The sequence below is a fragment of the Sprattus sprattus genome, assembly GCF_963457725.1.
Source record: "Sprattus sprattus genome assembly, chromosome: 9".
NCBI lineage: Eukaryota > Metazoa > Chordata > Actinopteri > Clupeiformes > Clupeidae > Sprattus > Sprattus sprattus.
In genome coordinates, this window is record NC_137928.1 from 12,923,198 (window position 1) to 12,940,697 (window position 17,500).

General features: G+C 46.1%; 1 protein-coding gene across 1 annotated transcript in view; it reads left to right on the plus strand.

The window, feature by feature from the left end:
• The window catches only part of gucy1a2 (guanylate cyclase 1, soluble, alpha 2), a gene marked incomplete at both ends in the record, with an annotated part of 49,823 nt that overhangs the window by 27,751 nt on the left and 4,572 nt on the right, over window positions 1-17,500 (plus strand). Inside the window, 3 exons of the mRNA XM_080844656.1 lie at window positions 1,074-1,559; window positions 3,287-3,430; window positions 16,677-16,831. Of these exons, the coding sequence (XP_080700782.1) occupies window positions 1,074-1,559; window positions 3,287-3,430; window positions 16,677-16,831 (785 nt within the window). The remainder of the gene's footprint in view (window positions 1-1,073; window positions 1,560-3,286; window positions 3,431-16,676; window positions 16,832-17,500) is intronic.

Sequence of the window (17,500 nt, forward strand, 5' to 3'; positions counted from 1 at the left end):
AACTCTAGGTTATGAGCGCACTGCAGATGCAGGGGGAAGGTTTTTAGAGAGTGAAAAGGGGAGAGAGTGAAGCAGTGCCCAAACAGTCACAGTTGACTGCACACGTTTGAGTGACTGACCCAAACAGAACCGCAGTCTGTGTGTCTGTGCATGTGTGTGTGTGTGTGTGTGTGTGTGTGTGTGTGTGTGTGTGTGTGTGTGTGTGTGTGTGTGTGTGTGTGTCTGTGTCTGTGTCTGTGTCTGTGTCTGTGTCTGTGTCTGTGTCTGTGTCTGTGTGTCTGTGCTGGCTTGCATGCTCACCGATATCTGTTTGACATAACCGCCTGAATATCAACAAAGCAGGGCACACGGACTCATCTCTCTCTCACACACACACACACACACACACACACACACACACACACACACACACACACACACACACACACACACACAGCTCTCCATCCCAAACACATTTTGCATTTTGGGAGCTCAAAATGAGAAGACTCCTAATTGTATTTTTCTTTCTTTCTCTCTACCTCTTTCTGCCTCTCTCTCTCTCTGTGATTCCCCTTTTTCTTTCTCTTTTCTTTTCTGCATTGTTAGCTCTCTCTCTCTCTGGGCTCCACTGCTTTGGCAAAGATTGGCAGAAGTATCTGGAAAGTCACAAGTTCCGTCTATTGCGAACCAGCGTACCTATAGAAAATAAATGTTCTCATTGACCAGGAAATCAGTATTGAATAAATCTGACTGTGAAATGCGGACCCGGATGACAATTGTGTGGCCCCTATCATTTACAAGCTAACATTTTATCATCGTTCATCCTCTGTGCTCCTTATGATGGGCATGCACTATCTAACCTTACAACAGCCTCTTCTTCTCTGCTTGTCAATTATGGACATCAATAACGCTCAAGAAGTGTGCACCCTTAAATATGTAATAATGAGCATTTGGTATTCCTCCATGAACAGAGTGTGATTCTCTCTCTCTCCCTCTCTCTCCCTATTTCTCCCTCTCTCCCTCTCTCTCTCCCTCTCTCTCTCCCTCAATCCCCCTCTCTCTCCCTCAATCTCTCCCTCAATCCCTCTTTCTAGGTGATGGAGATCAAGGGCCAGATGATCCACGTGCCGGAGTCGCGCTCGCTCATGTTCCTGGGCTCACCGCGCGTGGACAAGCTGGAGGAGCTGATGGGCCGCGGCCTCTACCTGTCCGACATCCCCATCCACGACGCCACGCGCGACGTCATCCTGGTGGGCGAGCAGGCGCGGGCCCAGGACGGCCTGAAGAAGCGCATGGACAAGCTGAAGGCCACGCTGGAGCGCACGCACCAGGCCCTGGAGGAGGAGAAGCGGCGCACCGTGGACCTGCTCTACTCCATCTTCCCCGGCGACGTGGCGCAGCGCCTGTGGCAGGGCCTGCCCGTCGGCGCCAAGAAGTTCGACGACGTCACCATGCTCTTCTCGGACATCGTGGGCTTCACGGCCGTGTGCGCGCAGTGCACGCCCATGCAGGTCATCAGCATGCTCAACGAGCTGTACACGCGCTTCGACTACCAGTGCGGGATTCTGGACGTGTACAAGGTGAGGGGTGGCTCTCGTGCATGGAAACAGACACGCTCATACACACACACACACACACCCACACACACATACACACACACACACACACACACACACACACACACACACACACACACACACACACACAAACAAAACACATGTTGTCATGGTTGTCATCAATTTTCTTAAAGGGTTGTAAATGGTTTTGCTGTAAATGTGTTTGCATGACCCTGGACATCAACAAGAGGACCAGCTCACACACACACACACACACACACACACACACACACACACACACACACACACACACACACACACACACACACACATGGTTATATACATACAGTATATATGTATGTGTTGTGTACAAAAATGCAAACACATGCTTTGACTATCAGTGCAAGATACGTTCACAGGGCTCCAGTAGACAAACAAATATCATACACCAACGCACACCCTCATGTGTCCACACACACATCAGAAAGATAGCCATGTTTGCACATTACAAAAATATAGAAATGCATTTGAATGTTTGAAGCATATGCAAAAACATACATCTGCATTGAATGAAAGTTTTTTGTATGCTTATATTTCCACAGCCTTGCTTGGACCCAACTCCTCAAACCTAATAGTCTGAATGCTTCTACATTCCCTGTGTGTGTTTGTATGGGTTTCTGTGTTCGTGTCTCTGTGTGTGTGTTTGTTTACGTGTGTCTCTGTCTGTGAGTTTGAAAGAGTGTGTATGAAAGTGTTTGTTTGATGCCTCCCCATCCCTCTGACTCTGAATCGTGCTAGTGCGTTAGCATGTTAGCACTGTATTTTTTCATTTTTTTTTTTTGTACAGCTTGTGTTTTCCCCGGGCGGTGGAAAAATACGGCCTGACAAATGAGCAGGGTAATCGCACTTAACAAGCGTGTGTCAATAATCTGGCATGCCAAAGTGACTGTAGTCGCCGGTGGGGCCATTAACACAGACCACTCAGCCTGTATGACTGGGGTGGGGGTGGGAGCGAGAGTTGACTCAGCACAGAGAAACATGGGACATAGGGACACATTCTACCTCTATCCCTCCCCATCTCTCTCTATCTCTCACTTCAAGGCTTTCTCTTTTACACACACGCATCTTCTCTCTCTCCCTTTACTTTCTCCCTTCCTCTCTCTCTCTCACACTGTCCCTCTCTCTCTTCCACACAAACACCATGTGCCTCTCTCCTGTCCTGTGTGCTTACCCTTATAGCTGTATGTAATTTGGTCCCTTATTTTACACGGATTAGCAGCTAATTTCCCTCATTAACCTTTTGCTTGAATGTACTTACAGCATCATGTGTGCTGAATGTCACTATGTGTGCCTTAGTCTGTTACAAGATGATCCTACTTGGTTTAGACATGTAGTGCTATAATGTACCATGATCTTATCGTTCATATGTCTACAAAGATTTTTCCCCTATCCCTAAGCAAGCTGGATTTATGCGTGTACTTTTGTGTTTAAAAAAAAAAATCTATTCCATTATCCGTGTGTGCATATGTAATAGATGATAACATAATTTATACGTCTCCTCTTCTCCAATGCATACTTATGAAAGTGGGTGTCTACTGTATGTGTTCATCTTGATGTTAAATGCTTATAGTCAAATATGCCATCACTCTTCCCCTGATCAGTTTGTGTGTACACTGGGGGAACATGATTGAGTCCCCACTTCTTCTTCTGGTTCTTTTTCCTCCCCTGATCTCTCACTTCTTCCCCTCTAGATTGAGACGATAGGCGACGCCTACTGCGTGGCGGGTGGTCTCCACCGCAAGAGTGACAGCCATGCTCGGCCAATCGCACTCATGGCTCTGAAGATGATGGAGCTGTCGGAAGAGGTGCTGACACCCGACGGCAAATCCATTAAGGTGAGCAGAGGCGCTTGGTGCCACCTGAGCTACCCTGACTATCATAAAGGCCAGGGGACTCATGTGAGGTGCACATCTTGGCACATTCAGCACACGACTGTATAATAAAATCTCTGTGAATGCATACCATGGTCCAGGGGCGCCCACAGGATTCTTGTTCATAGTACACACACTCAGAAAAAGTTGTGCTATGCACAGCCTAAGTGGCAGCAGCTCATTTTCAGTAAACATAGGGAAACCAACTATTGACATAAACAGCAGTGAATAAGAGTGCATGGAGCGGGGGCTAGTGTCACAAAGACTGCACTGAGAAACATATTTTGAAAGAAATCGGTTGATTGGAACGTTAGCTTTGCCTACTTTATGGTTATAGTTTAAATGACTGCTCCATAATTTGGCTGCCATTTTTGGTTTTTGAGAATATAGGTCTACATTGTCATAAACACATTTTTTTCTTTATTGGATCACTCAACTGCCAGCAAGCCAGCTTGCTATAGCTGAACCCAGTGCCAGAAGACTAGCATCCACAGATTTGAAATGCATATCTTGAAAGAAAGGATAAACGTCAATCAGAATACTGAAGAAAATGTATTTTTTGGTTGCTAGCTCATCATGTACCAGAACATAGCCTAACCCTGGTTTAACATATTTACGCTCTCATCAAAATAATTAAACTCTATTTTAAAATGAAAAATTAACTTGTCCATGCTGCCCCGAACTCCCCCCAAATTATCTCCGGATCCGTTTTTAAAGATTTGAAGAATACTCATTAGAGGCAATCCAGTCAATGGTGTCTCTTTCATATTGTTCCTCAGGTATGTCCCTCAAGCAGCTTAACGACCTTTCCACCAAAGCAGTCAAGATAGGCATCATCAATTAGCCTAGAACGTTAATTATTTTGTGAAGGTTTGGGTATACGTCCACTGTCTGTCTTAGGATGGCGCACAGATCAGAAAAGATCACCAGAGATCCAGCTCGACATCTACCAGGTCCAGACTGGGCATCACTATGCTAACTCTGCCTGCTTATATTTTTGCGTGAAGTTAATATATTACTATATTGCTTTCTTTTTTTGTATTTAAAAACATTTTCTTTCAATATTTTAGTTTAAATTTCGCTTCCTCTAATTCTGCTTCAAGTTCACCACAGCGTTCAAAGTGCTTAAAGATCTGAGGTCCAAAGCCCTGTAAAGTTAGCACCGTGAGCAGCCACAAAGGAACCACAAGAAAAGCACAACACAGGGACCTGGGATCTGTGTGAGCTAGCCTCCAGCTCCATATCTGGAAAGTGGTTTGAGGATTTCAGTGAGGAGTCGTGTGTGTGTGTGTGTGGCTAAAAAACACACATCTCAGAATGCTCTCATCCTTACCTGGAGAGATGGAGTGTGTGTGTGTGTGTGTGTGTGTGTGTGTGTGTGTGTGTGTGTGTGTGTGTGTGTGCTCTCACACTCTTTGACAGGAGAATTACACCCTATGATGCTGAACGCTGCCCATAATGATTTATTTCACAAAAGGCCTCCACATTAAGCAGCATCCGACAGAGATCACTGAAGCACACACTGCGCCTGGCGTGTGATTTGTTGTGGCTTTAAATGATTTAGTAGAGCGTTGCTGATGAATTAGTGTTTGTGAAGGCTCACCGTTTCGTTTGCCTTCGTCAGACGTCAACTGATTAATTTAGCAGATTTTGGTAATTAATCATCATTTCGTGAACTTGTGTTGTTTTGGGAGCAGATCAGTCAATGCCGGGTGCATTTGAGAGAAACAGTCACACTGCTTTGCAAGTTTGCGTTTGTGCATGTGTGACTGAATCCCTACTCAGAATGTTCTTTTTGCTGTTGACGGGCTGAATGTGTTAATATATGTTTGTGTGTGTGTGTGTGTGTGTGTGTGTGTGCGCGTATGTGTGTGTTTGTGTGTGTGTGTTGGGGGGGGGGGAGTTGTAAGGAACACTTTCATAAGAGCAGAGCTCAGTGATATCAGGGAGGAACAGACTGCATCTGACACTGATTTCTTGCCTCATTCAATGATTTAGTCAACCATTTCAAATGGATCCTTAATGGATGATAGTTTCCACCCCTTCTCAGTTTTCTTTGTAAACTTTCCTGCTACTGATGTTTCATTGACGCCTTCAGTGAAATGCACACACACATAGACACACACACACACACACACACACACACACACACACACACACACACACACACTGTTGAGAGAATGTGACTGTATGAGAAGAGAGTTGAGAGAGCTGTGTGTAAGGGTGGCTTATGTGCGAGCGAGTGGCGGGAGCTGCTGCCGTGCTTGTCTCCAGCGCCGTTACCATGCAGCGCGTCGTCTCGGAGATACATTCACACATTCGTTTTCACACTCCCCCGTTTCTGTGGGCCAATCCTCCTGTCTCTCTTTTTCTCTCACTGGTTTTCTCTCTCATTCTCTGCAGCTTGTCTCGTTCTCACTCTCTCTCTTTCTTTCTCTCTCACTCTCTCTCTTTCTTTCTCTCTCTCTCGCGTTCTTTCTCTCTCTCTCTCTCTCTCTCGTTCTCACTGTCTTTGTAATTGTTGCTGATGCTCCTCACAGGCCACTCCTGTCAGCCTCATGTGAACTTCCCCCCCTCATCTGTCATTTCTCTCTTTCTTTCTCTCTCTCTCTCACTCTCTCTCTTTCTTTCTCTCTCTCTCTTTCCCTCTCTCTCTCTCTCTCTTTCTCTTTCTCTGTCTCTCTCTCTATATATATACAGTATGTGCCCAGATCCCTTACTCTTACTCTTTTCCCTTACCCCTTCCCAAAGCCACGCTCTCTTCTGTGGGTTGAACCTGTCCTGACTGTAAATGTGTGCATGTGTGTGTCTCTCTCTCTCACACACACACTATCTCTGTGTGTGTGTGTGAAAGAGAGCAAGAGCTTATGTGTGTAATTGTTGGAGCTCGGGTATGTGCATGTATGAATGTGTGTGAATGTGTGTGTTTTTCAGTTAAACTGTTCATGTGTGAAAATGTGTGTATGGTGTTAAAATACCATCATGAGACTTCAGTCATGTGTCTGAGAGACTGTATGTGTGACAGAGACTCTGTGTGTGTGTGTGTGTGTGTGTGTGTGTGTGTGTGTGTGTGTGAGAGAGAGAGAGGGTGAGAGAGAGGGTGAGAGAGAGGGAGAGGTTGACATAGAGGGAGATGGTGGGGGAAAGGGATAGGGTAGAGAGAGAGAGGATGGGAGAGAGGGAGAGGGCGGGAGAGAGAGAGAGGGTGGGAGAGAGAGGGTGAGAGAGAGGGAGAGGTTGACAAAGAGGAGATGGTGGGGGAAAGGGATAGAGGAGAGAGGGAGAGGATGGGAGAGAGGGAGAGGGTGAGAGAGATGAGTGGAATAGAGCAAGGGAGGAAGATAATGAAGAAAGAAATCGTGAGGAGGAGGTTAAACAAGGAAGTAGAGGTCAAGTGCACACTAATGGGGACTGGGCAAAAAGAATGTCCTGTACCTCAACCCCTCTAGGGCTATTCACTACACACACAAACGCACGCACGCACGCACGCACGCATACACACGCGCGCACGCACGCACGCACGCACGCACATGCACCCACACACATGCCTATTCTTGAGTGAAAAAAGCCATAACTATGTCTTATAACAGGGGAATACAGACAGACAAAATATATAGAGTAGAAAATAAACATGTGTGAGAAAGAGTAGAGAATAAAGATGTGTGAAAGAGAGAACAGAACAGAGATGTGTAAGAGAGAGTACAGAATAGAGATGTGTGAGAGAGAGTACAGAATAGAGATATACTGCAGATGCATATACACCTCCTCTCAGCTGAGACACTGTCAGTGACTTACAGACACACCTCACTCTCATCAGCTGACAGCCGTCAATTCAAGAGCAGAGCCTTACTGAGCTGTCAGCCCCCCCCCCCCCCCCCCCCCCCACCCCCCTCTATGATGACAACACAAGATGGTTCCATTTAACTCCCCTCTCTTCTTTTTTGTGTCTTTTCTTTTCTTCCTTGTGTTCAATAACGCAAAACATGCTCCCAACACCTGTGGAATGACGGGGCTAAAACATCACCTGGTGTAATTAATAGACGGGCACAATGGAGTCCCTTGGCAGAGAACGAGAGAGAGAGAGAGAGAGAGAGAGAGGGAGAGAGAGAGAGAGAGAAAGAGAGTGAAAGAAAGAGAGAGAGAGAGAGAGAGAGAAAGAGAGAGAGAGAAAGAGAGAGAGAACTGCGGCCGGGCTTAACTGGAGTGATTGTCACCTCGTGAGGAGGCTCGCTGCGTGGCGGTGGGGGGGCTGCGCGTGTGGCAGCACAATGGGGGGACGGAACACGGAACACAGTTGCCATGGTGATAAAAAGAATCCTCACGTAGCCCTTCGCTATTGCTTTATAATTGATTGGAAGTTTTTTTTTTTCAATTCCTCCTCAGCACATAGATGATCGTTAGAGTGGAGGTATTAGGTGAGCTTACCTTAAGGATGAAGAGAAGAGGACTGGGGGTGTTTAAAGGATATGAAGTTGATGTTGTTTACTTTTGGGGGGGCTTTGAAGGACAGCGGAGAGTCAGAGTTTGCTCACTGGGCACAGAGCACGCCCTACAGAGAGGAAAAACGTGTACTCCAAAAATATCTCTATGGGGGGGGGGGGGGGGGGGGGGGACAGAGATCAGAACAGAGCAGAGCAGAACACATCTCTCCCTCCTTCTCTCCCTCCTTCTCTCTCTCCTTCTCTCTCTCCTTCTCTCTCTCCGTCTCTCTGCATGATGTAGGAAGTGAGTCACCCATTTGGCTGATGTGTAGTGGGGTTAAGTCTGAGTGTCCCTTTGAGCAGTGGGCTGGAAGGGGGGGGGGGGGGGTGACTAAGAATGTCTCCAGCTGCTCTGCTGGGGGTTGTGTATGTTAGACAAAAACACATCCTGTTTTACAGACAGGCACACACACACACACACACACACTCAGAGAGAGACATCACAGATGTCACCTATCTAACATCTGATCATTGGCTCTAGTCTCCAGTCTCACAGGCAGATAGCAGTATCAGGGCGTGTAGCACACAGTACGTATGTGTGTGGGTTTAAGCATTTACTCATGAACTCTATCTGATAAGGGGTTTCCATAGAATGGCGCTACACTAAACAGCATGTGCGACGACGTTATTACTCTCTGCGGCTTTCATTGTGACAGAAATCAACATCACAGTCATACTTTACAGTCCTGCCTATCTCTGCTATTTGTATAAACCAGTAAAGCATGTGCATATCTATGCACACATACAGTATGTACATAAAGGGTTCTCACAACTAAGCCCACATGTTTTTTTTTTCATCCTCAACAGCCTAATGGTTTTGGTACTTGTAAAAGCCAAACTTGTCACGCTGCTGTGGATAACATTAACCTTTATCAAACTGAAGTTGCCACAGGCCATTAAAAAACACACGCATCTCTCTATCTAGCCTTTCCCTCTCTTTTTCTCTTCACTCTCTCTCTCTCTCTCTCTCTCTCTCTGCCCTGTCCTCTCCGCTCCCTCTTGATATTTAGCTGGGGCAGAGCAGCCCATGTTGAGTATTTGCATATGTGCATGCGAGTGTAATATCACAGCATGATCCGTGGCAGCTGTGTCCTGCACCCACCACTGTGATGTGCCAATACCAGTGAAACAGCACCAGCTTCCTCTCAGCTCTGACCCCAGGGATGCACACATAATAAGAGAGAGAGAGAGGGAGAGAATGAGGAGGACAAGGAGAGAGATAAAATGAGGAGAGAGAGAGAGAGAGAGAGAGCACGAGAGAGAGAGAGAGAGAGAGAGAGAAAGAAAGAGAATGAAAGCACATGGATTGTCTAGCTCATGCGATGAACACACAGGCTATTCAGATAGTGATGAAACCCAGAGAGTCATGAAGAGAGAGCCTTATCAAGAGGCTATCCAGGTTCTGTGTAAGCATATAAGTGTTATATATCATAGCTTATAAGGTATGCAGCCTGCTGGCACAGACAAGCGCAAGGCCTCAAATTATGGACAAGATCAAATCATGAATCCTTTTTCAAACCTGTGGTTTTGGATGAGAGAGTTGCCTAAATGCCAGAATCTCCATAAATAATATTTTTTTCGTCACCTACGAGTCCAGGTCTGGAACAGTGAGCCATTCTGTGTTGTTATTAGTGTTATTGTTGAGTGTGTGCACTCTGGTGTGAGTGAACTTCACAAATGGAAATGCTGTCGGCATGACGACAGGCTGCGTGAATCATTCCAAGGGTATTGTAGGATGTATTAGCTATGTATTTCTCTGCTATAGTGACATCGAAGTTCTTGTGTGATGGTGTGTGTGTGTGTGTGTGTGTGTGTGTGTGTGTGTGTGTGTGTGTGTGTGCTCCTCCCTCTGTGATGTACTGTAGTCATGCGATGTTGTTGAGAGGTCACCAGTGAATGTAAAGGTATGTAGCGATCAGGTGATGTGTGCATTGACTGCTGTGTTTGGTGAAGCCCAGAGGCAGGGGCGGAGTGGGACAAAAAAAACAACGGGACAATTCTGACTGCACCGGCCCACCACCGGCCCATAACGTGCCCACAACTGGCCCAACCCGCATCCCCTCCACCTCCCATATATCAACTACAGAAACAAACGGGCGGCTTTTGATCATTATTGTTAGATTTAGAGTTGATGTGTGGGTGACAGACATGACAGTGACAGTGACAGTGTATTTGTATATACTTATGGAAATACGGAACAAATCGCGTCCCGTATTGGCTCAAATGTTATGCTAATTCGCAACAATGTGTCCTGTCAACTCACGCACCTAGTTGACGGCTGGTTGAATAAATCCGTAATTCTTGTACATTTTGATGCACTTTCCTCCAGCATCCGCCTCTTTTTCAGTCTGGCCTTTTTGCCCCCTCCTTTATCCTTTCTCTTATGTCCCTCCATCAGGTCCGCTTCACCTGCTCTCTCTCCCTGATAGCCCCTAATTTATCTCCCTAGGTTCACTTGATAAAGGCAGAACGATACGCATTTCCCATGATGCTTTGCTCCGACTATTCTACATTCCCCCCAAAAAAACGAATTAAATCGCTGGCCAATTTATATTTGTGGTCATGAAAGTAATGGAGCGTCTGAATAAAAAGAATTACATCAATATAGGAGGCTAAACAAAAATCAGAAGGTTGGATTGATGGGAGTGAGTTTGACACACACCATAGGTGTGATGTACAGAGACAAATAGTGCTATAAATCGTGGTTGGACTGCTCAATCTTGTAACTCACGGAGAACTTAGAGATTCTCCCGGGACCAGGATTCGACATATAATCAAATTCGATGGGCCGCTCATGAATTTGATGCGACGGCTGCAAAGGCTGGTTCTCGAAAGATTATTGGCCTACCGGCCGACCGGGAAAAATCACGGTGCTCCCGATGACCACTCCGCCCCTGCCCAGAGGGGTTGGTGGTGGGAGCCTGTTGTTTCTCATATTCCTGTGGTTACACGTAGTCGAGTAGACACATAGCTACGGGGGATGCTCAATAACCTAGACTCTAGAGTATCCTAGGCGTCCTAGGAACTGGAATTAGATCAGAGACAGCAGAGAGGAAGAGGTGGACAAGCTTTTGGTGAGTATAACCTTCCTACAAGGCTACCCATGAGCAGCACTGCAGGTAGTAAGTGGAGCTGATGTACGGCAGTTATGGGGGAGGGAGGGAGGGAGGGAGGGAGGGAGGGTTAATGTAATTATATGAACTCTCCTGATTCCACCTCATGTCCTCATCGGTTTCATATCCTCTATTCTTCTCTTCTACTACACTCCATTCCACTCTCATGTAGGCTGTTTACTCTTCTGGCTCTTTTTCTTTCTCTCAGGCCTACTCTCCTCTCCTCCCTCTCCTCTCCTCCCTCTCACGACTCACCGTGTACACAGTGGGCCCAGCCTGAGCATGAATATTAAAGGCTGTCCCAAAATTATTTGGGCAGGCGTGGTAGATGTACCGAATAATGACAAACATGTTAATGTTGTGGTTGTTGTTATGGTTTTTATTTTCACATGAATGTAAGTGAAAAAAGGAATATAAATGCACAGGATTACAGTCTCTTTAAGGATATATTCCTGTAGACTTAATACCCTAGTCCTTGCTGGTAATGATATATTGTTGATGTGATTTTGAACGTATCCAAAGGCTTATACAATGGAGAGTACCCTATGTCTACCCCAGGACATATTTCAGTAGGCACAGACCAAAGCATATTTTGTAACCTTTCATCAACATGGCTTAGACTAAGTAGCAACGAGTAGCCTAACCTATCAGGGTCATTTTGTAACCACAAGTTACAGCAATTTAACTGAACACAGTAGCGTAGCCTATGAGCTAACGTCAAGCTTACCGCGGTGTTGCTCCATCTCATCTGAGGTACTACACACTCTTGGAGACTGATGCCTGAACAATATGTTTATTTAAAAAGCAAACCATTTTGAACCCTCAGGCTCCAATGTCTCCTTTCTTTTTTCTTTATTTCAGCCCCTTCTTTACGCGTTGACATTTGCTGCTTGTCTGTGGCTTTCATTGCTGGGCTTCTTTTGCATGTTGAAATGGTAAAGAGACTGTCCAGTATTCACGATGACTATTACACCACTGTGTGTGTGTGTGTGTGTGTGTGTGTGTGTGTGTGTGTCGGGGTGTGGGTGTGGGTGTGGGTGTGGGTGTGGGTGTGGGTGTGGGTGTGGGTGTGGGTGGGTGTGTGTGTGTGTGTGTGTGTGTGTGTGTGTGTGTGTGTGTGTGTCGGGGTGTGGGTGTGGGTGTGAGTGTGGGTGTGGGTGTGTGTGTGTGTGTGTGTGTGTGTGTGTGTGTCGGGTGTGGGTGTGGGTGTGGGTGTGGGTGTGAGTGTGAGTGTGGGTGTGGGTGTGGGTGTGGGTGTGGGTGTGGGTGTGGGTGTGGGTGTGGGTGTGAGTGTGGGTGTGCGTTTGTGTGTGAGTGTGTGAGCTCTTTTCATTTAACTGAATTTAGAAGAATTAGACAAGACAGGTGTAATTTCCCTCTTTGCCAGGGTCAGGTGACATCAATGATGTTTGTTTTCAACAGCAGCAATTTTTCTCTATTGAATCCTCTCTTTCTCATTAAAACACACACATACCGGGAACACTTAAAATACATAAGATATTCTTTCTTCCTCAGAGTACATCTGGAAATTCCCCTTTGAAATGCAAACATCAGTTTTGAGGAGGGACTCCCTTACAGATCAGCTGAACTCCACTCTTTCATACCATAGAGAGAAAGGGCACTGTTAAAGCAGAGATCTGACCAGCACCACATGTGTGCTTAAGTGTCTGTGTGTGCATTCCTCGACTGGAGATTTGAGATGAACAGCGAGTGTTATAATTCTGACTCTAAACTGTCCTGAGGCTTACTGACCTCAAGATGACCACTGGGGCCCTGGCCCTGGATTTCTGCTCTTTGTTCTTTAATCTGCTCAAATCAAACCAATTCCTTCACTGCCTCCAGAATTGGTCTATTTCTCGGCGTGTTTACAGCTAGTGTCCACACACACACACACACACACACACACACACACACACACACACACACATATATACGGTATAAACACACAGAAGCACAATGAACGGACTCCATTTTGATGTTATTCTTTGCTAATTGCCTGCAGTCATGATTAATTCACTGACCCCATTTTCCAGAAATAGACTGCAGTCATCTGTAGCCAAGGCCCACAGACCTGATCTCTGTTTTCCTCTCTAATTCTCTCTCTCTCACGCTCTTTCTGTTCTTTCTACACAGAGAGGAGAGGGGAGAGTGGAGAAAGGTTGACAATAATAATAATAACAATAATAATAATAATGACGACAACGATGATGATTATGATGATGTGGCACTTTATAAATTCAGAGTCTTTTTCATTCCACTGATATGATGAACATTCAGCACACCACTATAATGAGACTAGTGCATCACAAAGAGGAGAGGAGGAAGCAGTAGAGTGGAGCAGAAAGGGAAAGAAAATTGGGATCCAGTCCATTTAAAACCTCCCCTCTTAAAACCCTTCAGTGAGATAATCACTCCTCAAGAACACACTCCCCCCTTTCACACACACACACGCACGCACGCACGCACGCACGCACGAACGCACACACACGCACACACACACACACACACACACACACACACACACACACACACACACACACACACACACACACACACACACACACACACACACACACACACACAGACACACACACACACACACACACACCTTGATAGTCTGTTAAGTTCTTTTGTTTTGGATGAGCAAGCATAATAGTGAGAGAGAGAGCGCTGCAGATAGCACTTAATGATGCGTATTTTGCCGTGCTGTGAACTTTAGGGATATAGTTTTCGGCGTTGGGGTGGGGGGGGGGGGCTGTGATACATTCTGCAACCACCCACCCTGCCCTTCCCTTAATCCGTCTTTGGCTTTGGCTCTGTGTTGTAATAATCTAATACGGCCAATAGTGCGCTGTTGTATTTCTAGACTCATGATTCAGCTTGGCAGGGTGAAGAGGGGCTCGCACTGTGCAGCGGCCATGAAATTGTATTGTGCAAGTAATGGAACAAATCCAGTCAGTTTTCCAAATCCAGCCTTCTGCTACTCCTGTCTCTCGGAGCCTGGCGGAACTGTGCCCTTCAGGTTCTTGGAAAAACGCTCTGGAATACCCTCCGCTTGAGCTGAGGCTGCGATTGTGGATTCATTTCAGATACACAGGGAATGGCGTGATGCTGATTGGCTAGCTCCAGAGAGTGTAGCAATGGTTGACCTTGTGACGTATCCCTCATCCTCACCCCCCCCCCCCCCCCCCCCCCCCTCTATTCTTTCTACTCTGTCTGTCTGTGTTGCCTTCCTAGTTTAACCACAGCACAGTTTTCCAGGAGTTAAAGCAGCAATAAGGAGTTTGTATTCCAAAACTAGCGAGCTAACTACCTAAAAGGCATTAAACAACCTTGCAAACACCACCAACAGCCCAGCTGACACTGATAGAAGCTTGCCAACACACTTACTGGTGTCTATTGGCAGTATAGCTGGCAATGTCATGCTGTGAAAGCTTTTCTTCCATTTTTGCAGGGTGTTCCCGGAACACAGAACTACATAGGGCATATCCTGGATGGCTAGTGGGAAAGACACAGGTGTTTGTCTGTCCTTTACATGACCATATGCTATCAAAATTAATTTGAGGATGGTATCAAAACTAGTTGCTAGTGGCTACCTCAAAAAGTGTCAAATTGTTGCATAGTGTTACTTTAAAACACACCTGCTGTGATGACTGTTTGTTGAGGCGTGTTATTGTGCTTTCAGTAACTATAGAGGATGCTTTGATGATACACTTAGTACAGTGCAGTCACAACAACTGCAAAGTTTTGGACTTGTAATTACTGAACACCAGTGGTGTAGTCCAGGGTATACGCAGGTATACGGAGTATACCCACTTATTTTTCATTCAGCATTGCGTATACCCACTTCTCAAAACAGGGCGTTTATCCTGTGCTGTATGGGCTGCTTAAAAAAAAAAGAGTATACCCACTTCTCCATGGACCACTACAGCACTGCTGAACACATAACCTAAATGATCTCTCTATCTCTCTGTGAGTGTAGAGCATTGTGTAGAGCATACTCCCAGACATTACTCCCACAGAGATTTAGCTATAGAAACTTAGCGAGTACTTTCCATCATCTGTTTGTAGGGGAACTTCCCCGAGAGAGGAGTCTAATGCCTCATATTAGTAGAGCCAGTCACTGAAATCCAGAACCTTTTAAGGTGACAGCAGCAGGGAGTGCACCACCACCTTTGTTGTGTTCTTACAATGATGGAACCTTTGTGTTGTCCAGCCAGGGAACTTCAAACTGAACATTTCCCCGCTCAGTGTCAGGACAATCAAATTGATGCACAGTAACCATAGTTCATAGTAGGATAATCACGTTTAATTAGGACTTTTTTTTCACTATATCACTATATCCTCTACATAAAAAAAGCACATCTGTGATTGCTTAGACAGTAGTGTTCAGACAGAAGAAGGATTAGATAAATATACTATTTCAACTCAATAGCCCTCCTTAAAGCCTTGTGTTGACTCACCCTAAGACTCAGGACTGTAGCTGTCTAATATGTATGTGTTTGAGTAGGTGTATTTGTGTAACAACTCTGAGCTCCATTGAAGTTACTCTTCACGTAGTCAAGAGCCCTCTCTCGCCCCCCCCCTCTTCCCTCCCCCTGTCGCTATGTGCACCCATGCTGTGGTCACCATGGCAACGGCGTGCGTGATATGCTGGCATCCCTCTCTCGCTGGGCGTTTTATTGAAGTGGATCATTAAGGCTTCTAGCCAGCGTGGCACCTGGTTAACGTGAACAGACCGTCTGTGCCACAACAGGTCACTGAGATAGAGCAGCCCCCGACACAGGCGCCCGGTAGTTCACCCCCCGCACTAAAGACTGCTGGGTGGGGTTCAGTGAGCTCCCTATTCCGGAGTGAGGCAGATGCTTTATGTGCAGTCCTAATGTGACTGTATACACATTCATGATGGTCTGGCCAGGCACAGAGCCGATAGCTCATTTCAGAGGGGGCGGGGACCTGTAGTGGGCCCTTATACAGTCTCTCCGCGCTTGAACAAATATCTAAGAGGGGCATGAGGCTTGTAGCAAGAGGGCCCCAAATGACTGGCAATATTGTGATGCATAGTGAAAGTGTAATCATTCAGTGGTATGCTCCCTGGGAGAATTTGCTTTCTTGACAGTAGTCTGACTTAAAAACACCGGGAGAAATACACATTTACTTTACTTTAAAAAGCTGAAAGAGTAGATGAGGCTCAGACCACTGCTGTTGAGCTCAAAAGTCATTTTATTTCTGTAAAACCAATCACAGGGATTTATCCTAACGCGAGGGAGGAAAGATGGCATCAGCGCGGTGTCATTTGCATTTGTCATTTCCTGGACACGGCCAGCCCCGCTATACTTTCCAAAAACAACAGCAATTAGATACACTTCATTAGCAAGCAAAGGTTGATTTCAATAACCACTAACGCACCAACTCAGGTCCGACAAACGAAGTTCACTCAACCAAGATACGCCTCCATAAAGATTAATGCGGTGCAGAGATCCCTTTTAAAACTGGTAGATATTAATATTGAGTCTAAATCATTCTGATATCATCGGACTACATTCGACGTTTTTCTCAATTTCCTGTCTCCTTTTCTCTCTCTCCCACCTCTCCCTCCTTCTCTCCATCCCTCAGCTCCGGATTGGGATCCACACGGGCTCCGTGCTGGCGGGGGTGGTGGGCGTGCAGATGCCCCGGTACTGTCTGTTCGGGAACAACGTGACGCTGGCCAGCAAGTTTGAGTCGGGGAGCCACCCGCGCTGCATCAACGTCAGCCCCACCACGCACCAGTAAGACTCCAAGCTCATAAAAACTCAAGTGGAGTTTCATGTGTTGTTAAAAGAAGCATACCAGCTTTTACTGTGGCTTTGAAACACCAGTGTGGCTTTAAAACACCAGTGTGTGTGTTTGTGTGTGTGTGTGTGTGTTTGTGTGTGTGTGTGTCAGTGTGTGTGTGTCAGTGTGTGTGTGTGTGTGTGTGTGTGTGTGCAGTTAGTGTATCTGTGTGCATGAAAGAGGGTCTGTTATACTAATGTGTATGTGTGTGTTTAACCTTGGTTAACCCCAGAGGTCAGTTTCTGATCTTTTGACAGATCATATTGGGTTTAAAGGATCATACTTTGTGGTTGCATAACAGTGTGTGTATGAGTGTGTGTGTGTGTTTATGAAAAAGAACGAGAGACAAAGAGAGATTAGGTCCAATAAATATGGTCACCGATCATTATGTAGGTTTGCTTTGTTTATGTTTGCTTGTGTATGAGATTGTGTGTTTATGTTTATGCGTGTGCGTGTGCGTGTGCGTGTGCATGTGCGTGTGCGTAAGCGTGTGCGTGTGTGTTTTGAGAGTGCAAGTGCAGGATCAAGTTATCAGATAAGTGTCATGGTGAGGACTGCATTAGGGTTTGTTCCACAGATCGATGGGCACTCACAGGGATCGGAGGTCAAACCCACTGGACTGT